Here is a 22628-nt window from a genome sequence, read left to right as displayed (position 1 = left end):
TGGGAGGGGCCACTCCAGCAGAGCTGTCCCCAACCCCGTCCTCCACCAGGGGGTGCTCAAACTGAGGGCAGGGAGAGGACCAGGTCCAAAGGAGGGTGAAGGCGGGAGGAGAGAGAAAAGTTCATGCAGTTGAGGGGCACCTGTGAGAAGGGGGAGCCCGATATTCTGTTCTTGGGATGGATGTTCCGCAGAGGCCCTGAGGCTGTTGAGCAGCCCCAGCCCCCTAGAAGGGGAAGAGGTGCTGGGGAAGGTGGCCCAGTACCCAGAGGCCAGTGAGCTGCCCCCAGGTGTGGTGAGCTGGTCCCCCGAGGGACTGAGCAGAGCCGGCTGGAGTGAGGGACGAGGCTGCGGGGGGTGGGGGGGCAGGCCCAGATGGGGGAACTCAGTGGAAAAGTCGGGAAGGCAGACACCTGCTTCTCCCCTGGAGATCTGCACGGCTCACTCCCCGTGCAGTGAGGTGTTGCCCCCATATCGCCTCCTCAGACAGACCTTCCCTGACGGCCTGTCTAAAAGAGCTCTCACGGTCCTTCTTCATATCCTTAGCAGCATTTTCTTCACAGGGCTTAACACTGCCTGACGTGACATTTGCTTGAATCATCTGAAATGGTCAAATATGAGCCATTTCATTTGGCTCAGCCTAATGTTATGTATTTGTTCATTGGTTTTCCATCTGCCTCCGCGGCTGGACTGTCAGCTCCACGAGGGGGTGTGGGAAGGATCCTTAACTGTTACATTTCAGTTACATCCCCAGCGCCTGGGTCAGTCCCTGGCACTCAGCAGACCTCGATAAACATTGAGTGGATGGGTGGAATGAGTCTTTGGGCTGGGTTAAAGAGAGGACGGGGGGCAAACCAAGAAACAGACTCTTTAAAAAAAAAAGATTTTATTTATTTATTACACGGAGAGAGACACAGCGAGGGAGGGAACACAAGCAGGGGGAGTGGGAGAGGGAGAAGCAGGCTTCCCGCTGAGCAGGGAGCCCGATGCGGGGCTCAATCCCAGGACCCTGGGATCATGACCTGAACCAAAGGCAGACTCTTAACGACTGAGCTCCTCAGGCGCGCCAGGAAACAGACTCGACTCTAGAGAACACACTGATGGTGACCAGAGGGGAGGTGGGTGGGGGATGGGTGAAACAGGTGATGGGGATTAAGGAGGGCACCTGTCGTGATGAGCACCAGGTGATGTATGGAAGTGATGAGTCACTCTATTGTACACCTGCAACTAATATTACGCTCTATGTTAACTAACTGGAATTTAAATAAAAACTTTAAAAATTTTTAAAAACTTAATAACAGTTCGATATGAGTAGGAGCAACTTCTGGGGCAGGACTGGGAGCAAGGGGCGGGGGCTGGGGCGGAGCAGTGGGGGGTCTGGCCGCCCGGGAGGCAGAGCTGGAGGCAGAGCATCTCCCATGTGCCAGCCACTGAATTAGACACCTCTCCTGCCGTCTCTCTCAGTCCTCGTGACGCCCCGCGAGGTGGGTATTGTTACCACTCCTGCTTTATAGACGAGGAAACTGAGGCTCAGGGAGGCTACCTTGTCCAGGGCTAGCTCTAAGTTAACAAGGCACAGGGCAGCCCCCATGCGTGGCCTTCCCTCTGCACTTCCCTACCTCCTCTTGATTTTGATTGTTTTGTGGAGTTTTGAAAGCCCCTAAGGAGCAGGGGAATCTCTCAGAGCTGGAGCCCGAGCTCTTAGGGCTCCCTTGAGGTTTCGTCCCAGCGGGACCCCAGGCACATCATGGTTTCTTATTTTGTAGAGGTCTCCTGGCCAATTGTGCTGAGGATTTGAGTGGCTGGCCCTGCGTTTGGGACAGGGGGCTGTAGTGTTTGAGGCGTGGCCGGATTCCTGAGGCAAGATGGAGCGGACACGGGCAGCCAGCCTCGTTGTCCTGTGAGGCTTCTGTCTCTGTTCTAAGAAACCAGTCATCTTTCCCCCCGAAACCCGTGCCCTTGCCCCCCACACCCGGCGTCACTAGGAGGACAAGCCTACAACAGCCTCTTCCCGGGTGCTTGCTGGGTGCTGGGCTGTCTACTTGGTGGTTGAATGTGCAGCCTCTGGAAGACCACATCCACCAACTTCTTGGTCATGTGTGACTTTGGGCCAATTACTGAACACCTCTGGGCCTCGGTCTCGCCATCTGGACAGAGCAAAGCAGCCCTGACATCCGGGAGCTGCCTGGTCCTATCAGCCAGGCCTTGGTGGTGCTCGGAGCTGGCCGGGCAGAGCTCCCCTGCTGTGGTCCCGAGAACACAGACAAGGCCGTCTGTGACCGTGATGGGTCAAGACAAAAACAAGACCACTCCATAATCACGCCCGAAAACAGACAAAACAGGCATATTGTCCAGACCACAGAAGTGACCAAACATCCCCTGTGTAGCTAATCTGAGTAGAGGCTGCTTCTCTACCAGTTACAGCTCTTTCCTCTTTCCAGTTGGCTCTTCTTCTAGGTAAGATTTAAGATCCCCAACCATAGAATCACCTCTACTTCCTGATAGTGTCTAATCCAGATCAAAGTCTTGCTTCCTTAAACCTTCCACTGATTGCCTAACACGAACCCAAACGTTATAGTGAGTCCTTCCTAGCGCCCTGTTACTGAGCCGCCCCATGGTTCCCCTGATGCAAGGAGTGATAGACCCGGCTCGTTCACTCCCAGGTGGGTTTCTAACTGTCCTTGGCTGGAGGCGCTGTCAGTCCCTACCTCGTTGGGGTGTTGTTGTGCCGCTCTCGGGGTGATACACTCCCAGGACCCTTGAGATATATTTGCCATGCTTACTATCACTCCCGTGTCACAAAGTGGACGCTGAGACCCTGTAGAGAGGGGCAGTAGTTTTGCCCAGGGCCACACAGCTGGTAGTGCAGAGTCAGGGTGGCAACTCGGGTCCCCTTCCAAAGTTGGTTTCCTAACCCCCTTGCTTTGGCCTTGATAGGGCAGAAACCAACATGATAAGGTTGGGCCAGCATCTGGGAGGAGAAGTGCAGAGGAGATTGGAGCTGAAAGAGAAGAGGAGCCCGGGGCCTCAGTGACCCCCTGTGCTTCCTCTCCCATGTGTGACTTCCCCGACTGGATCCTCCAAGGTATTTCTCTCCTGAGGCCGCCTGGCTGTTGAGTAAACACGGGCCCAGCTGAGGCCCGAGGGGGCGGGAGGAGGGGGGAGACAGTGTCATCGGACTGGCCTGAGTCACTTCCTGACCATTGCTTAAGAGGCATCCAGAGCCACAGCCCGAGTGGCCAGCTCGCGCCCTCGCAGGATTGTACCCACTTGGGCAGGAGCACTTCCCTGGTATTCCCCACTGTTCTGGGCTCACCTCTGCCACGCTCAGGTTATTGGCACATACAATAGAGAGGCAGAAGCTCTGTCCCTGCCCTGGGGAACGCCATGCTCAACCCAGAAGGAAACCCTAAGTCTCCTGGACAATTCTGTCTTGCCTGCACCCAGGCCTGAACTCTGGCCTCCAGGACCTCACCCCAGCTTCAGAATCAGGGTGCCATTCCCTGGCACCACCAACCCCAAAGGTCCCAAACTCCTGCAGCCCTCCCAGGCACTTAGCCCCTTCCTTTTTCCTCCCGCAGGGTCTCAGGGCCAGAGTCGGGGTTGGGGCAGGGAAGAGGATGGAGAATATGCCAGATACCCTCATGTAGGATGTGCGGAGGGAGACATGGTTTGATCAGTAGACATGTCCTCATGATATGAGTGAGGGGACGATGTGAAATGCAGACTATTGCCTTTAAGGAGCAAGGCCTTTCAACCCAGAGACACCGCATAGACTTGGAGCCGAGAACACAGCCTCTAGAACCAGGCTGTGCTCACTTCTTCAACCCAGCTCTGCCCCTTGGCAGCTGTGCAACCTTCAGCAAGTTACTTAACCTCTCTGCACCTCAGGTTCCTCATCTCTAAAATGAGCATAATAATAGTACTGACTCACAGACCTCTCACCAGGACTGAGGGAGTTAGTTGTATGTGTAAAACTCGGAGTAATGACTGGCCCATAGCACGCACACGTGTTCAGGAAATATTGTTTCACTTCGAATGGGCTGATTCTTCCATTCATTCTCAATACAGTTTTTGATATCCTACTAGATTCTCTGAATGCCATGCCTGTTGGGCATTTCTGTGGGATCCCCATGTGGTCTTCCAGACTGTGTGGGAGGGACTGGGGTCCAGGGGTTGGGGCCTGCAGACTCCCTAGTGAGGACCCTCGGCTTGCTGTGGGTCACAGGCAAGTTCCTTTCCTCCTTCAAGACACCCTCTCTCCCTTTGACTAAGTGAGCAAGTGGTCCCCGCCCCTTCCACAACCCCTTCCCCAGGCCAGTGAAGGGTCAGAGAAGTCAGACCAGCCATGTGGACCCCTTACGGCTATTCTCGGTCCCACCCCCCTTCCTGGGAGGCCTCCGTGATTTAATTAGAGCACAGAATCTTCTTCAGGCTGCACCCCAGCCACCAGACACAGGGACAGAAGGCCCTGGCTTGTCACTGTCCTCATAGGGCATTAGGAAGCCGGCAAAACCCCGTGCAAAATCGGAAATTTGAGCCTAGACTAGATAGTTGCTATAGAATCACGGATGGTAATTTTAAATATAAAAATATTGTGGTTGTTTTAAAAGGAGTCCCTAATCTTTTGGCGATATGAAAATATTATGGATGAAATTATGTGATGCTTGGTGTTGCTTCAAAATGATGGAAACAAAGTTGGCTAAGGGTTGATATAATTATTGAAGCTGAGGCACTGGGGCCACGCAGATTCAACTAGAACCTCACTATCAAAGCGCCGTCCAGAGCCTGTCTGAAACGCAGACTCTTCGCTCCGCCCCAAGTCAACTGCACCAGAATCTGTATTTTAATCAAATAAAACGCCCAGGGGATTCAGGGCACATTTAGATGAGAAGCATCGGGCTATTCTGTCTACTTTCGTACTTTTGAAACTTCTTTTGAAACTTCCCGTAATCAAAAAGTTGTGGGGTTTGGTTTTGTTTTTCCAAAATTGTCTTCAGTGGCCGCACCACGATGCCCACGCAGATCTTCCTACCGAGTCCCGGGCCGGAAGGACCTGAGAGGCCCTGTCTCCGCCCCCGCCCTACGCGGGAGCCCCTGAGCTCTAGCCAGCCGCGGGACCCCCGTCCTGCGGGGCAGCGCACCTGCCGCCCGGGCCGCGGCTCCCGTGCCGGGCCCCACACTGCCGGGGCGGTCGGGGCAGGCCGGGCGTGGCCGCACCCGGCGCACCTGGGCGAGCAGGCAGGTGGGACGCGCCGCGGGCCCGGGACCCCGCCCTCGCGCGGGGGAGGAGCGGGCGGCGGGCCTGGTCCCGGGAGGCCGGCGGGCCGCGGAGGCAGGCGCCGCGCTGGGGCCGCCGAGATCGGGTGCCCGGGATGAGCTTCACCCGGAAAAAGGGCTTCTACAAGCAGGACGTCAACAAGATCGCCTGGGAGCTGCCCAAGACCTACGTGTCCCCGACGCACGTAGGCAGCGGGGCCTATGGCGCCGTGTGGTGAGAGCCCCGGTGCCTGCGCGCCGCTGGGGGGCGCGGGGGGGGCGCGCGGGGCGTCGGGCCGGCGGGCCGGCGGGCGCGCGGGCACCGGGACGCAGGTGGAACCTCCCGACCAGCCGGGCCGGCCAGTGCACCCCTTCCCGGAATCCACCTTGGGGGGGTCCCCTCTCCTGCCGGGCTCTCGGGGCCGCGCGCCCACCACCTTGAGCCAGGACCCCAAGGGCCAGAGTCCCGCGGGCTCGGAAGACCCTGGCGGGGGCTCTTCCCGGACTAAGCGCTTGGAGCTGGGAGGAGGCGACGGGGCAGCGCAGGATGAGCCAGAAGCCTCAGGTTGTGGCCGAGGCTGGCCTGCGGCCACTACGGACGCCACCTCACTGTTCTCACCGGCTTTGTGGGGTCTCTGTGGGTTGAATTAGGACTGGGTCTGGTTCTCCAGGACTTGAACCTTACAAGGGACCCTAGAGTTCATCCAGGCAAATCCCCGTTGTTACGAGTGGGTACACTGAGACTTGCCAAGGTGCAGAGTGAGTTTCCCTCCCGGCTCTGGATCCTGTTGGCATGACCTTGGGTCTGACCCGCTGCAGAACTGACCCCTCCGCCCCCCCAGTCCCCCACCCCCCCAATAGCCCTCACTGCGCTTGAGGCTGCTCCCTCACCTCCCAGGTGGCGGGTTCCCTTCCTCCCAGCCCAGCCCGTTGGCCAGGAGGGATTTTGGTGACGATGGCCTGGGCTCACCAGAGTGGCCTGGGAGATAGCACCCAGGGTGTGGCGTGGGGGCTGCGGGGGAGGAAAGAAAGCCGACCTGTGCGTGCCCCCCAGCTCTGCCATCGACAACCGATCAGGGGAGAAGGTGGCCATCAAGAAGCTGAGCCGGCCCTTCCAGTCCGAGATCTTGGCCAAACGGGCCTACCGAGAGCTGCGGCTGCTGAAGCACATGCAGCATGAGAACGTAGGCTGGGCCTGGGGGCTCTGGGGGCTGCTCTGGAGCAGGTGGGCGGGCGGCGGAGGAGAGGGGTTGTGGAGGGGGAGGGGGGCCCGGGAGGCTCCTGACCAGTTTCCGCACCCCATGTGTGGGGGAGATGGCCTGAGAGGGTACAGAAAGCCCAGGACAGGGCCAATCCCCTCCCCGCCCCTCCCGCCCTTATTCCTCACCTCATTAAAATGAGGTGCCGGGACCTGCCCTACCTACTTCCCAGGAAGGGTGCAAAGGGTTTTTTGGCAGTGGAGCAAAATGAACTTTGTGAGGTGCAAACTTACTGTTTCCTCGGTGTTGCGAAGGAATGGGCACGGAGAAACTTTGTAATTTGTTCTAGATCTCGGACCTAGGGTGCCCCCAGCATCCCGGTTAATGTGGCCTCCACACGTGGCTCTGATAACAACAATAACCATAGGTACTCGAGCACTTCCTGTGGGCCAAGTGCTATGTCAGAGCTTTGCATAAACTAACTTGTTAATCCTCACATCACAGGAGTTGAGTATCATTACTCCCATGTACAGAAGGGGAAACCAAGGCACAGAAAGACTAATAGGTTATATGGTTAGTCAGTGGCCCAGCTGGGATTTGAACCTCTGCAGCCTGGCCCCAGGCCTCAGTGCATAACCATTAGAATATCCTGTCTGATAGAAACAGCTGGGAAGACTAGCCACCCAGCGCTGGGCCTACCAACCAGGCTTTGCTCTAGGATACCTAGATTGGTAAAATGATTTCAAAATATCGTGGACAAATATTAAGCCCCGTTCCTCTTCAGCAAACCCCTCCCCAGGGCCCCCAGCCAGGGGCGACGTTGCCCCGGCTCTGAACCAGCCCTTTGGCAGGCAAGGATGGATGTGGTGGGAGACCCAAGGTCAAGGGCAGGGAGCCTGCTGGCTGGAAGACCCCCTTCCCTGTTCCCTCCCATTCCCTTCACCACTTGTGGTTGCCTCCTTGAGTTGAGAGTGAATTTGCACGCCTGCCCTGAACCCCAGACTTGGGGGGCAATTCCCCTTCTCCCCAGCCTGACTTCCCATCGCTGTGCACTGCAAGCTCCCTCCCAGTTAAGGGGATCCCTCTGCCCTTTTTACTGCTCCCAAGAAGGCTGGGAACCTGCCTCCTGCCGCAGACGGTGTATCAGGAAAGGGCGGATGGTTGTGTGCACGGCTGGGCCCCATGGAAAGGGGGAGAGGGCTGTGGCGGCTGCCCAGCTTCACTGGCAACCTTCTCCCCAGGTCATCGGGCTCCTGGATGTCTTCACCTCAGCCTCCTCCCTGCGCAGCTTCCATGACTTGTGAGTCGGGCTGCACTGAGGTCTAGGGCATTTGCAGGCCCTGCTTGCCGCTAGGGAGCCGGCTAGGGGAGAGTCCAGATTCGCCCTTCTGGGCAGCGGGCTTCCTGTCCTGGGCTGTCCACCGCTGTGTGATTCTCTCTGGAGGTTCTTTCAGCGGGGGGCAGGGGGGGTGGTGGAGAGGAAGGTGGGCAAGAAGGGATGGGAGGGGCCTTGTGGGGGGCTTGCCTGACAGGAGCTGTATGCTCATCTGCTTCTCTATTCCCCGCTTTAATACCACCAACACCTCATTGGCAGTCCTCACAGGGTCCGCACCAACTTACCTCACCATTCCGTGGGGACCCAGGTGTGGGTCTGGACCTTGGGGCTCTTCCTAGCAGGAAGCCCTGGTCCCCTCTGGCTGATGGGGTGTTTGACAGAGTCACACGGACCCAGGAAATTTAGTTGTTAAATGCATGGCTTTGGCCTGGTCTACAACGTAGGAAACTTTGAGAAGGTGGATTTTTAAATTTTTTTCCCAACCCCTATTTTAAATGCAGCCGAAGGTCCCTTTGTTAGGATGCTTTCGTTTTAAATTTAATGCAGTGATTCTGAAGGTTTTTTTCCTATAAAGCCAGTTGCTGGGCTTAGCGTTGGGAATTTAAAGTGGACCAGCGCCCCCTCCCAGGCAGGGTGGGGGTACAGTTTCTACATGAAGACTCACAGTAGTGCGGTGGGTGCTCTAAGTATGGTCGGGGCGGGGGGGCTGCATGCTGCCTCGGGGCTTCACAGAGGAGGCAGTGCTCGAACTCAGCGCCGAAGGGTGAGTAGATGTTCAGGTGAGGTAAAGGTGCTGAGGCGTAGTAGGTAGGAGGAACTGCGAGGACAAAGGCAAGGCCATGGGGCCTGAGACTGGACTGTGAGGGGAATGTGGGTAAGTTCAGTGTGACTAGTGAAGGCCAACGGCTGGTTTGGTCAAGGGAAGAGCCCAGACTTGATCCCACAGGCAGCCTCAAGTCCATGGAGGATTTGAACATTGGGGTGAGTAGTCAGATCGATTTGGGGGTGCACTTTGGCAGGGGGGGGGAAACAGGGAGCAGCTCTAGGAGCAGAGAAAGCCTGGAGAGTGGTGTCCCAGACCTTGATCTAACTAAGGCAGAGGTGATGCTGAGAGCAGACTTGAGACCCATCAGGAGACAGGACTATCAAAAGGTCTTATCTGTTGGGAGACGCGGTGGCCGGGAGAAGGGGTGTAGGTCAGGATGCCAGGCTCCTGCTTGGAATACAAGGTGGAAGGAGAACAGATCTTTTTTTTTATTTTTTATTTTATTTTATTTTTAAAGATTTTATTTATTTATTTGACAGAGAGAGAGATAGTGAGAGCAGGAACACAAGCAGGGGGAGTGGGAGAGGGAGAAGCAGGCTTCCCGCCGAACAGGGAGCCCGATGTGGGACTCGATCCCAGGACCCTGGGATCATGACCTGAGCCGAAGGCAGACGCTTAATGACTGAGCCACCCAGGCGCCCAGGAGAACAGATCTTGGGAGAAAGATAATGAACTCTGTTTTAGACACAACTTTTGAGGAGCCTATAAATGTTCGGGTGTTTAATCAGCAGTTGCACATAAATCTGGAGCTCAGGAAGGTCCGGGCTCGGGTAGAACATGATACAATACTGTTGATTAAGAGATCAACAGAGAATCTTGAGGGAGGGTCAGACTTTGCAAGAGGTCCGATAGGAAGAAAGGGAGCCCCAGGAGCGTGTGCTGGGCAGCCGTTGGTGAGACTGATCAGAGTGGTTTCGGAGGGGCGGGAGCAGATGTCAGGTTGTCAGGGGATTGGAAGTAAGGCAGTGAGTCAAGAGGTATGAACCATTCTTTCTAGAAGTTTGGTTGTGGAGGGAAAGAGGGAGAAGGGGTGGCTCTTTGAAGAAACAAGTCAAGGGAAGGTGGTTCAAGCATGGTCAGACTTCAGCAAGTTTGTCAGCTGAGAAGAGAGGGTCCATGCGGAGGTGAAGGACAACAGTGGGGAGGGGACTGTGCATGGAGCAGGGCCCCCATGGGGGAGAGGGGATGATCCGGTAGAAGAAAGCTTCAGAAAATCACAGGCTCAGGGTGCCTTCGGCTCAGGTCATGATCCCAGGGTCCTGGGATCGAGCCCCGAGTCATCAGTCTCCCTGCTCCGCAGGGAGCCTGCTTCTCCCTCTCCCTCCGCCCCTCCCCCTGCTTGTGCTCTCATGCGCATGCTCTCAGTCTCTCTCTCTCAAATAAATAAATAAAATCTTAAAAAAAAAAATCAGGCTCATAGAGATGGCTTCCCCCTTTTTTTTTTTTTTTTGGTAAATATTCCTTTTTAAATCTATCATCTTTTGTTCTGGACTTTGCCGTTACTACCTTGAGCAACAGCTATATTTTGCTGACCTTGACCTGTTTTGCAATCCGATCGGAGGGTGCCGTGGCTCAGCTACTCCTTCTTCCTTCTGCCCTCCTGGAAGTTGTTTGATTACTTCCTTCTTGGAAGGGCAGACATTCTTGGTGGTTTGTGGAGCTCTCCCAGCTGGGCATGATCCTCTGGGGGAGAAAGTATTTGGACAGAAGCAGAAGGAAATCCTGGCAGGTGCTCCTAAGTCACAGCTGTGGCTTTCTGGGGGGCACGGAGGCGGGCAAGGAGAGGGCGCCTTTGAAGAGAGGGAGCACAGCTCCATTTGGTTTTCCTGAGCACACTTCAGCCAAAATGCTGACCCTGAGCTCTGCCAACGGGGCGGCCGCCGTGGCCAGGCCGGGAGCCAGAAGCCAGGAAGCCCGTGTCGGGGTCTGGCTGGCTGCGGTGGGGCTGGGTCTTGCACACGGAGGCCACTTCGAAGGCCTCTGTTCTGCCATAGTCCATGCAGCCCCTCTGAGCTCAGACCTGGGGCTGGGTGGGGCTGGGGCTGGCAAGAAGCTCTCGTGCTTTGCAGCTACCTGGTGATGCCCTTCATGCAGACGGACCTGCAGAAGATCATGGGGATGGAGTTCAGTGAGGACAAGATCCAGTACCTGGTGTATCAGATGCTCAAGGGTCTCAAGGTGCGCGGGGGGCCGGGAAGGTAGCCGAGGGGGGCGCCTTGGTGTTGAGACCCAAGGTTTGGGGAATGCCAGGCCGTGGGGGCTGGAAGAGCACAGTGGGACAGGGTGGGAGGGGGTTTGGAGCAGGCCTGAAGCCCCCAGTATGGAAGCTGGACTCACCCTTCTCTCTCTCTCTCTCTCTCTCTCTCTCTCATACACAGTACATCCACTCAGCTGGGGTCATCCACAGGGTGAGTGCTTTCTCTGCAGTGGTCCTCAGAGGCCCCTCCACCCCGGAGGGATTCTCCACAGCCGGGAAGGAGGAAAGGAGTGGGGAGGCGAAAATCCTCTGGAGCTTGGAATGTGGATTTTTCAGACCCAACCTTGGCCCAGGAAGGCCTGCTCAGAAGAACGCTGTGTTCTGGGGAACTTTCTGGATGCTGCAAACAAAGCGAGCCTTGAGCTGGGTGATTTAGGCTCCAAGAATCAAGAGTATTTTAGAGCTGGATGGGCCCAAGAGGACACCTAGGCCAGCCCCCATTTTACACACAAGAAGGCTGACACCCAGAGAGAGAGGAAGGGGGACAAGCTCCTGTCTCCACCTCTCAGCCCAGCGCTCGCTCTCTCCTCTCATCTAGGACCTGAAGCCGGGCAACCTGGCCGTGAACGAGGACTGCGAGCTGAAGGTGAGCGGGCTCAGGCAGGGTCAGCCTGGCCTTGGGGTGGGCCCCTCTCCCCTGGGAGCCTCCTGTCTGCAGCAGCTCTTTCTCCCTGTGTCCCCTGAGTCGTAGATCTTGGATTTCGGGCTGGCCCGGCATGCAGATGCTGAGATGACAGGCTATGTGGTGACCCGCTGGTACCGGGCCCCCGAGGTGATCCTCAGCTGGATGCACTACAACCAGACTGGTCAGTGGTCAGCTGCCCAGGGAGGGGCCGGGGGTCTTCTCTGGGGGCTCCTCCAAGGCCGTTTTGGTTACTCTGGGTTGACTGACCGCCAGCTCAGCTCGTCCTCCCCTCCCTCTGCAGTGGACATCTGGTCTGTGGGCTGTGTCATGGCAGAGATGCTGACGGGGAAAACTCTGTTCAAGGGGAAAGATTGTATCCTTTGCTGGAAAAGCCAAACTCCAGGGATTCACTCCTTCAACAGACACTTGATTAAATCTCTCTTTTTTTTTTTGTTAATGCGAAAGCGATACATGCTCACTGTAGAACAGTGTTATTTGTTTGTTTATTTATTTGATTTTTTTTTTTAAGTAGGCTCCACACCCAGCGTGGAGCCCAACAGGGGGCTTGAACTCATGACCCCGGGACCAAGACCTGGGCTGAGATCAAGAGTCGGGACGCTCCACCGACTGAGCTACCCAGGCGCCCCTCACCGTAGAACGATTTTAAAATGCAGATAAGGGAACTGCCCAAAAGCAGTCACCTGCCATTCCACCACCATGTAGAAAAGACTTCACGTGTTGGCACCACACGCACTAACTGAGCGGCCGTGTGCGCTGTGTGGGTGCTGAGAATACGTGGGGTCTGCGGCGCCGAACTCAGCGTGAGGGTGGGGGAAGGTGACGGAGAGACCCACGGGAGGGTGGCTGGCTGCGTGGGATGGGGGTGGGAAGGCGGGTGGGAAGCCTTCCAGAGACCTGCGCCCTCCCCTGAGAGCGCGTCTGGCTCCTGGATGGTTGCCTCAGCGCCCGGGTGGGAGTGATGGACGGGCGGTGGGAGAGCGAGGCCGAGCCTTAACCCTCTGCCGAGACCTGGACCAGCTGTCCCAGATCCTGAAAGTGACCGGGGTGCCGGGCGCAGAGTTTGTGCAGAAGTTGAACGACAAAGCGGTGAGTGGCAAGTGGGTCTAGACGGGCCTAGGCTCGTGCACTTGGCTAGCCGGGGTCCCGTGGGCTGTAGGCCCACATGGGAAGGAGGGCTCACCCGTCCCCTCCTTTTGCCCTGGCAGGTGCTCTTTCTTGCCTTCATCCCACTTTGGACTCTGACCTGAGCCTTCAGCCCGGCTCTGGGGCTTTTCTGGAGGCCCCGCCCTTTACCCCAAGGCCTGAGCCGCGAGAGGCTGACCGTGGGGGATTACTCACTGCTCCTCTGTCTTCCAGGCCAAATCCTACATCCAGGCCCTGCCACAGAGCCCCAAGAAGGATTTCTCTCAGCTCTTCCCGCACGCCAGCCCCCAGGGTGAGTGCTGGGGCCTGGCTCCTGGTGGGGGGAGGGGGTTGGGGGGGTGGGGGGGTGGTGGCTGCTGGCTGTCCCGGCAGGCGGGGCTCTGTGGGGCCTGGGGTGTGACTCGCCAGCTCTGTCGCTGCAGCCATAGACCTGCTGGAGAAGATGCTGGAGCTGGACGTGGACAAGCGCCTGACGGCCTCGCAGGCCCTCGCCCACCCCTTCTTTGAGCCCTTCCGAGACCCTGAGGAGGAGACAGAGTCCCCGCAGCAGTTTGATGATTCCTTAGAACATGAGAAACTCACAGTGGATGAATGGAAGCGTAAGAGCTGGGGGCCTCGGGGTTCCGGCCTGTCCCTGCTTTGCCCGCTCTGTTCCCAGGCCTGGCCTCAGCTGGCCCGCGCCCTCCGGGATCCCCACTGCCGCCTCCTCTCTGAGCAGATATTGTCTCCTGCGTGCATTGCTTGCTCCCTGAGCAGACTTCTGCTCCGCGTTATGTCGGGGGAGGGGGCTCTCTTTCTCCCTCAGCACCCCCTGCACACCTCGAGCCAGCCTGTGTTTCGCAGAGCACCTCTACAAGGAGATCGTGAACTTCAGCCCCATTGCCCGGAAGGACTCACGGCGCCGGAGCGGCATGAAGCTGCAGTGACCCGTCTAGCCGGACCCCTGGCTGAGCCCAGGGCCTGCCCCATGGCACCGCCTGCCGGATACTGCCCCTAGGACCCATATCTGCTTGTCACTTCTGGTCCAGCCCTTCTGGGACTATCGCCTTCCGGGCGGAGGAGAGAGGGGCCTTGTCCTGGTGTAGGAAACAGGCCTTGTAGCTGCAGGACTCAGAGATGTTGGTTGGGAGAAAATAGCTCTGATCGCAACCAGCCACATTAAAACGTCCATCTGGAGACTCGCCCACGTGTGGGGTCCTTCCTTCGAGGCTGTAGTGGGGCTGAGGGGCGGGCAGAGCCGGGCCGGGGGGCCATGCAGTGATGGTGTATTGGTTTGCTAAGGCTGCTGGGACCAATCACCACAAACTAGGCTTGAAACCACAGGACTGTATTCTCTCACAGTTCTGAAGGCCGGAAGTCTGAAATCAAGGTGTCGCCAGGGCCATGTTCCCTCTGAAGGTTCTAGAGCAGAATCCTTCCTTGCTTCTTTTTAGCTTCTGGTGGCTCCCGTCCTCTTTGGTGTGCCTGGCCTTGTCGCTGCCTCCCTCCAGTCTCTGCCTCCGTCCTCACACGGCCCCCTGCCCTCGGTGGAGCTCTGTCTGTCCCCGTCTGTCCTTAGAGCAATACCAGAGATTGACCCGAGGGCTCGCCCTCATCCAGCACGACCTCATCCCAGTCCTTACTCATTACATCCGCAAAGACCCTATTTTCAAGTGAGGTCACATTCTGAGGTTCTGGGCAGACACGAATTTTGGGAGGACACCATTTAACCCCCTACAGACGGCCACGAGGGAGGGGCCCCTTCCTGGGCCCTGGGCTCTGTCGCGGAGCCGAACGTATTGGCTGCTAAATTGAGGGAGTTGCAGAGAGAGTTGCAGCTGGTGAGACGCTGCGCGCAGGTTATTTTGGGTGAGTGATAAGCACTCGAGATACGAAACAATAGCAGGCTTGTGGGCTGGGAGCTGCAGAAGGCAGAAATGGGCTTTTTCCAGGCTTTATGGAAAGCGGTTCTACTCCTGCCTCCTCCCAGGAATGGGCATCTCTCCTGAGCTTTAACCTGACAATGGCTAGGATTTTTCTGTTTGCATTTGAAAAGCTTTGGTAGAACCAATTTCCAGGTACCCCAGTCCCGGCCCTGGGCACCAGGGGCCTGGTTAAAATGCAGATTCCTGGGCGCTACCCCAGAGATTCTGACTTAGCAGGGTATGGGGCTGAGGCCTGAGAATATTTGAATGAAAACCCCCTCCCCCAAGTCCAGGGATTCTGATGGATATCAGACCATATTTAGAAAAACACTTGGTTGATGTCCGTCCCATTAGTCAAGAAGCCTAAATCAGCAACCAACGGAGTCTGAGGGGCTCACATGGGCTTCACACACTCATTTTACAGATGGTAAGACAGAGGTTCACACAGGGCACTTTTTGGGCAGCGAGGCTATTCTGCATGATACTGTAATGGTGGATACATGACATTATGCAGTAGTGACAACCAGTGGAACCGTCCACCACAGAGTGAACCCCCAAGTAAACTGCCGCCTTCAGTTGATAACAGTGTATCAGTATTGGTTCAGCACTTGTAACAAACGTCCCAAACTGATGCAAGATGCTAGTAATAGGGGAACTGTGAGGCAGGGGGAGGGAATATATGGAACTTCCTGTACTTTGGCACAAGTTTTCTGCCAACCTAAAATTGCTCTAAAAATAATGTCTATTTAAAAAAAAAAAAGCAGCTTGAGGCTCCAGGGAGATGGGGTGAGATACCCACAGCTGGGAAGTGGTGGAGGCAGGATTTGAACCTAGCAGCCTTGACCACCATGGTCTTAACTCGTGCTTGGATTCAGCGGTGGCCCAGCCTTCCGTACCTTCTAGCCTGACTCTCTGAGCTCCTTTGCTGCCTGTGTCCGTGGATTCTGCTTCCTCTCCCAGAAGTGACCCTGCTGTCAAGGAGGGAGGGGCTGGCCATGTCCTGCCATAGCCCTGTCCTTGCTGGTTACTAAACCGCCCCAAGTCCCCTGAGTCAGGATCCCTCAGTTAAATCCTTCAGCCTCCTGAGAGACCTCACTGGTCCCAAGAACAAAAGTCTCGTTGGCCTGGCATTCAGAGCCCCTTGCCTCCTCTCTAACATCATACAATCCCACTGCTTCCCATGTTCCTTATCCCAGCGTGGATAGCCAGAATGCCAGTCCAGGGACACCCCATGAGGCTCACCCTGCAGGTGAAAAGGTTAAAGGTTCTGACAAGTCCTGCAGCAGAGAGGTCTGTTCAACATTGTTTAATCCAGAACTTCCTAAATGAACCTAACCCCAGGACCCCATTTTCTCCTGAGAGCCATCACACACAGAGTCCTCTTTGCCCAGTGCAGCCCAGTACACAGTCCCAGTACTCTCCAGGTGGGCCTGGGGCTTCTTTCAGAACCTCTGCCTAGGAGGCCCTTCATCCCCCTCCTCACTTAGGAAAATCCTCCACATCCTTCAAGACTTTGCCTCAGGCCGCCATCGAGGAAGTAGTTCTCCACAATCCTCCTTTGAGAATGGGTCTTTTCCTCCCTCTGCCCCAGGCCCTCTGTGGACAGGATTTACAGTGTGTGTGGTTCCGCCTCCCCTCCCCATTACACACTGTGAGCCCCTGCTTGGAACAAGTATCTGTGAATGGATGAATGCGTGGAGGAATGCGTGAATGAATGGATGATGTCCCGGGGTCCTGTCGATCATTTCTCTGCCCTGACTAGACCTCATGGTATCACGGGCAGCGAAGAGCACAGCAGGAAGCAGAAGTGGGTAGCTCTGGCCTGTCTCTTTGAGTGGCTCCCCTGAAAATTTCTAGGGTTTCAGACTCCCAGGCCTTTCCCATCATCTCCTGGTGTCCCTCCAGCCTATCCCCTAACCCAGAATTAAACTTTTATGTGTCATTTCCCTACAATTATCTCAAACCTGGGAAGTTTCTCCATAGGGACGTGAGCTGCTGAGCAGTGGGAAGGAGTTCATGGATTCTGGTCTCACCCTATGAGTGACAGGAAGCCAGTCCAATTATAGGCTGGCTGGGGATCTGGGCTCAGCTTCTCTCGGAGTTGGCCTGCAGGACCTCTGACAAGTCTTGTGTGCCCCCCTTCCTCTTGCGGGACAAGGGTGGGATCTGCCCTGCGGCAGGTAGGGAAGCTTGGAAGGTCTTGACAGAGATAAGGAAGCTAAACTCAGGGATGGGGGACAGTTGAGTGAGAGCATCTGTGTCCTGGATTTCCTCCTTTGTGAAATGAAGGGTGTCCTCGTACAATGGTGCAGCTCTGCTCCCGAGACCACGGGGGCCTACAGCGGGAGCCTGGCCACCCGTGTCACCCAGAGCAGAGCTTGCCTGGTGCGTTCGGGTGGCAGCTCCTGGGAGGCAGAGACGGAGGAACTGTCCTTGCAGGGAAGAGTCCGGGGAGCATGCGTGCACCAGGGCCTGCGTGCCCGGAGGCTCATTTGGAAAGGGGAATGGCTCAACTTTCACCCGGCACAAGGACCTCCATCAGGGTGTGGGAGACTTGCTTCTGCAAGAATCTCCTCCCACCTCTTCTCCCCACTCTTGGCTTTTGTGTCCCTAAATTCAGTTGAAACAATTCCCTAAGAACCGATGCTGGGATGCTCCCCCTCCCTTTATTCCACAGTGAGCTCGGGGCTCTGTCCTCATCCTCCCTAAATCCTCCTGTGATTTAAGGTAAGAAGCTAATGACTTTCTCCTTTTCTGCAATGAACGGCAGAGGCCCAACACCATTCCATCCAATTGAAGCGCTCAGTGAGAGGTCCCTGGGGAGGCCTCAGTCCTGCCCCCCACCCGGAGATTTCCCGGAGCAGGGGCAGTGCTTGCTGGAATTCTGATCTGGTCCCTCCCGCAGGAGCTGAACCCCTGCCCTTGCTCTGGGCCAGTGTCCATGAGGCCCCTCTGGGCAAGGGGTGGTGGGGGGTGAGGGGGGGAGCTGTGACCATTTTCTGTGCCCCGGATCCCGCCTCAAAACAATATTTTCATATGCCTAAAATGAAATACACAGGATTACAAAGGAAGCTAGTTATGTTGAAATACAGTTGTGAAAACATTTAAGTGTGTGATGTTGTAATTCATGGGTTTCTTTATGAACGCATTAAATAACGAGATCTAGCTGGGAGCCCGATAAACTACAAATTTGAAGTAGGAAGGGGCGTAAGTGGTGTTTCAAGAGAACTACAGCACCTGTAAAGGGAGATGGAAAGCTCCGTGCTTCCTGTTGACATTGCTACTCCAACCGAAGTCTTCAGAACCAAAGGCATGGCAGCCAGAAAGAAAGTGGTAATATTTTTCAAGCCAAGTTCATGGACTCTGAATTACCGCGTGCGGTCTGTGGTTGGTGCACCCCAGTTAAGAACCCCTGTTCTCGATACTAAAATGTGACTTTGGGTACCCTCTGTTAGTTCTTTCTTTCTTTTTTTTTAAGGCTTATTTATTTATTTATTTGACAGAGAGAGAGACAGCAAGAGAGGGAACACAAGCAGGGGGAGTGGGAGAGGGAGAAGCAGGCTTCCTGCCGAGCAGGGAGCCCGATGCGGGGCTCGATCCCAGGACCCTGGGATCATGACCTGAGCCGAAGGCAGACGCCCAATGACTGAGCCACCCAGGCGCCCCCCTTTGTTATTTCTTAACTGACCGTCTACCCCACCAGCATCCTCACCCCTCCCTGGCACCCAGTCCTCCATCTTGTATAATCATGGAGCCAGGTCTAAAACACCCACATCTGCCTACAACCCGTATTACCCCCCATTTCCCTGGGTCTCCCACCCGCACTGTCCAGGTAGGAATGGGTCTGACTGGGCATTTCGCTAGGGAGTTGGCCAAGGCCTTTATATCTAATTTGTGAACTGTGTGGAATTCTCCCATCCCCACTCCAGGCATTTCCTCTAAACCATTTTACTGACGAAAACACTGGGGCCCAGGCCTCCTACTTACCACCACCACAGTGGCATGAGGACCTGTTGAGATCTGCATGACTGTCCCTGTCCCCCCAACCACCACAGGCATAAAGAGAGCCAGGCCTAGAGACAGGTTTGTCTTAACTGGCCAAGAGAAGAAGCTCTCAGAAAGACATTTGTTTTTCTCTTTTTTTCCCAAAGGTCTCATCTTTGAGAATATTTTGCTAGGATTCTGGGAAGAGAAAACGTTGGGAGGGAAGAGTATCTGAGAAGTGGTGTGGCTTCTCCTAACCAGAAGGAAGCAAAGGCCTGTTAGTCCCCATATTCTTTTGAGACTATGATCAGCTCCCCGTCAACACCCTTCCTAAACTCAGGAGGAGGCTGCTGAGTGCACTTAGGGAGGCTGGACCCCAGACACAGGGCCCCTAGTCTTGTCTGAAATTCCCATGTCCCAAGTGTGTCCTGTGGCATGAGAACCATGGACCTGAAAGAGCCCGGTGGACTGGGACAGAGGGCTTCTGTGACAGACACATTGGTTTCCTACTTGTCAGCCACACTCCCTTCTTCCTTAAAGGACCCATATTTCATTCAGGCTGCAACTTGCACAGGAAAGTGGGCCTCTCCTTCAGTCCCAGCTGGTGACCCATGATTGTTCTACACTATGTGAGCTAATGTTCTCTTTGCTGCTTACTAGTTTAGGACTCAGTTCTGACCAAGAGGACCTAGGGGAAGTTTGGGAGGGAGATCCAGGTGGTCTGTCCCTGCTCTCTGCCCTGAAGATGGTTTTGTGAACTCTGGAGCTCTGGCAGCCATTCTGTGACCATGAGGAAACAAGCCTAAGAATAAAAAGTCCATACACTGAGGATGATAAAATATAGGGATGACAAGATCTCGATTTCTTGGAGACATCAGGGAACTGTGAAACCACTCCAGGGACTGGCTGCCTCCAGGCTGTTTATTACATGAAATAGCTGAAGGCACTATCACTCAGAGATTCTCCTATGTGTAGGCCACACATTTTTAACTAATGCAGCATCTCAGTGGTTTTAGGCACAGACAGATTATCAGAGGCATTTTCCTTGTGTTGTGGGGTCCATAAGATCCCAGAACTTCTGTGTAGTTCTAAGGAGAAGCCCAATAAAGACTGCAGCTGGATTTCCTCCAGCCCAATAGAATAGAATAGAAGCTCCAGCTTCATCCAGCCTCTTCTTCTTATCCTCCGTCAGAGGAGTGGCACCTCTTTCTAGCACTGTCCTTTCCCTGTGTGTGACACAAGGTAAGCGCTGGGCCCTGGAGGCACACTGCCTACTGCTCTGCCATGAACCAGCCATGTGACTTTGAGCCTCAGTTTCCTCACCTGTAAAATGAAGTTAATATAAGCAAAGCATTCGGAACAGTGCCGACCCTTCCGAGGCACTCACTGAGCATTAACTATCAGTTTTAGTATTTTTTCTACCACATCCTCCCTTGTCCTTGCTGACCCCATCTTCCTGACATCTTCCCTTCCTCCTCAATAGCACTTTTCCTGGCTCACCTGCTCTCCTTCACATTAAATCCTCCTTCAGTATGTCCTCAAGAGACCAGGTCCCAGTGGCTCCTGGCTTATATTATGACTCTGGGGTGTGAGAGACAGCAGAGTGTGGAGTGAGAACAGGGGCTCTGCATACAAAAAGCTGCAGGGTTAAAAGAAAGAGAGCCACATTTAAGGAATTGGCTCATTTGGTGGGGAGGGGGTGGTGTTGGCAAGTTTGAAATCTGTAGGGCAGGCTGGAAAGCTGGAAATTCAGGCAGGATTTCTAGATCAGTCTTGAGGCAGAATTCCTTTTTGTCTGGGAAACCTCAGTCTTTGCTCTGAAGACCATCAACTGATTGGATAAGGCCCACCCACATTATGGAGGGTAATCTGCTTCACTTAAAGCCAACTGATTGTAAATGTTAATCACATCTAAAAATTCTTTGAGGATGCCTGGGTGTCTCGGTTGGTTAAGCATCTGCCTTCAGCATAGGTCATAATCTCAGGGTCCTGGGATCGAGCCCCGCATCGGGCTCCCTGCTTGGTGGGGAATCTGCTTCTCCCTCTCCCTCTCCCTCTGTGCTGTCCCTCTCTTTCTCTGTCCCACTCAAATAAATAAATAAAATCTTAAAAAAATAAAAATTCTTCAAAGCAGGAGCACCTGGCTGACTCAGTCAGAAGAGCATGGGACTCTTGATCTCGGTGCCATGCGTTCGAGCCCCATGTTGGGTGTAGAGATTACTTAAAAACAAATAAATAAGTAAAAATTTAATTAAAAAATACAAATTCTTCATAGCATCATCTAGACTAGTGTTTAACTAAACAACTGAGCACATAGCCTGGCCAAGTTGACACATAAAATTAACCATCATACCAGGTATCAGGGCAGAATATTTTACTCCTCCGAGTCTCTTTTTCCTTTGTCTAATGTGGAATAAGAGAAGAGCCTCACGTGTAGGACTGGTGAGGGGCATATGGGGTGCATTGTAAATGTTCATCTTTTCCACTATTGTCATGGCTGTACCAGGAGGTGCTCAAAATCACATGATGATGATGGGGATACCAGGAACTACAAGCCATGGTAGGCATGTTGGTAGGTAGGTTGCGTAGGTATCCCACAAAACCACGGAGGTGCACTGTGCCCGTCTGAGTCCTCACCCAACAGACGGGTCCAGAACCTTTAGTGCACGTGAGCATCCGCAAGAAATGGATCTTCAGGAATTCTTCACTCTCTTCTTTACGTGGAAAGGAGGAAAGTTTTCCCACTGGTTTTCTTCATCTTTGAGACAGTGGAGGGCTTGGAGCAATACGTCAGAAAGCATTAAATTTCTCTTCTTCAGCAACCATTTCACATTTGGTAAGAACTGCATATTCATGAGGCTACACAGCCCAGGAGGAACCAGATGACAACTCAGTTTTCTTGGAAATCAGGAAATCAATCAAGCTGCCAAACTGAGATGTCTGCATTGTGAAATCCTGTTAACATTCCAGAAAGTTGTTTTAAGTGAGAGTTATTTTTATTTTTATTTATTTTTTTTAAAGATTTTATTTATTTATTTGACAGAGAGAGACACAGTGAGAGAGGGAACACAAGCAGGGGGAGTGGGAGAGGGAGAAGCAGGTCTCCTGCCGAGCAGGGAGCCCGATGTGGGGCTCAATCCCAGGACCCCGGGACCAAGACCTGGGTGGAGGGCAGACGCTCAACGACTGAGCCACCCAGGCGCCCCTTTAAGTGAGAGTTATTTTTAAAAAGGAAATTATTTCTCTCTGTTTCTCTCTCTCTTTCCCTCTCCTTTTTCTTGATTTTTCTCCCCCTCCTTCCCTCCCTCCTTTCTTTCCTGCATTTTTTAAGCTAGTGCGGCCCACTGTCCCACTACTTCTTCTAGTATGTTCAGGCTAGGCATGAGTTTTTAAAAGTAGATGGGATGAGATATGGGTCTCTCTACCTCTCTCTGACACCTTTCCCTCGTTCCCACTAAATGGCACCCTCCTCTGCTTGTCCAGGAATCCCCATGCCTTTGTCCATGCTTGTCCCCCACTGTTTCCTTTGCTTTTTGTCAGTGAAACCATGACTTCAGCCACCTCCTTCAGATTCAGGAATAAAAAGTTTCCAAAATACATTCTCTGTATCCAGTGTCAAGCTGTAGCTGGGGGGGGGGGGAAATATGTGTGTGTGTGTGTGTTGTATCTCTCTATACATGTATTTTACCTGAAAAATAGGTATATACATAATTATAAAATAAACTTTCGATTACAGAATAGTTTTAGATTTCCAGAAAAGCTGCAAAGAGAATACAGAGAATCCCCATATACCTGGAACCCACTTCTCCTGCTATTATCTTACATTAGTATGGTACATTTGTTACAACTCATCAACCAATATTGATACATTCTTTTAAAGATTTTTATTCTCTACACCCAACATGGGGCTTGAACTTACAACCCCTAGATCAAGAGTCTCATGTTCTTCCAGCTGAGCCAGTCAGGTGCCCCTAATATTGGTATATTATTCTTAACTGAAGTCTTTACTTTATTCAGGTTTCCTTAGTTTTTACCTAATGTTCTTTGCTGTTCCGGGACCCCATCCAGGATGTCCAC

The 22628-nt window shown here is 54.1% G+C and overlaps 1 protein-coding gene across 2 annotated transcripts; it reads left to right on the top strand.

Moving 5' to 3' along the window:
• Window positions 1-5300: 5300 nt before the first annotated feature.
• Window positions 5301-13847, top strand: MAPK13 (mitogen-activated protein kinase 13). 2 transcript variants are annotated; one of them, XM_032409939.1, is made up of 12 exons: window positions 5301-5491; window positions 6311-6440; window positions 7697-7755; window positions 10687-10795; window positions 10996-11025; window positions 11413-11460; window positions 11566-11680; window positions 11801-11872; window positions 12527-12606; window positions 12877-12955; window positions 13086-13262; window positions 13507-13847. In XM_032409939.1, exons 1-12 carry the CDS (start codon window positions 5373-5375, stop codon window positions 13587-13589), a joined length of 1101 nt encoding a protein of 366 aa, XP_032265830.1. In that variant the 5' UTR covers window positions 5301-5372; the 3' UTR covers window positions 13590-13847. The 2 variants fall into 2 exon arrangements, with proteins under 2 accessions (XP_032265830.1, XP_032265831.1); XM_032409940.1 differs by lacking the exon at window positions 7697-7755 and having other exon boundaries at window positions 10712-10795.
• Window positions 13848-22628: the final 8781 nt, after the last annotated feature.

This window comes from Phoca vitulina, unplaced genomic scaffold (assembly GCF_004348235.1).
Source record: "Phoca vitulina isolate PV1807 unplaced genomic scaffold, GSC_HSeal_1.0 scaffold11, whole genome shotgun sequence".
NCBI classification, from domain to species: domain Eukaryota; kingdom Metazoa; phylum Chordata; class Mammalia; order Carnivora; family Phocidae; genus Phoca; species Phoca vitulina.
Note: the sequence above shows the minus strand (reverse complement) of the source record. Positions and strands in the feature narration are given on the sequence as shown.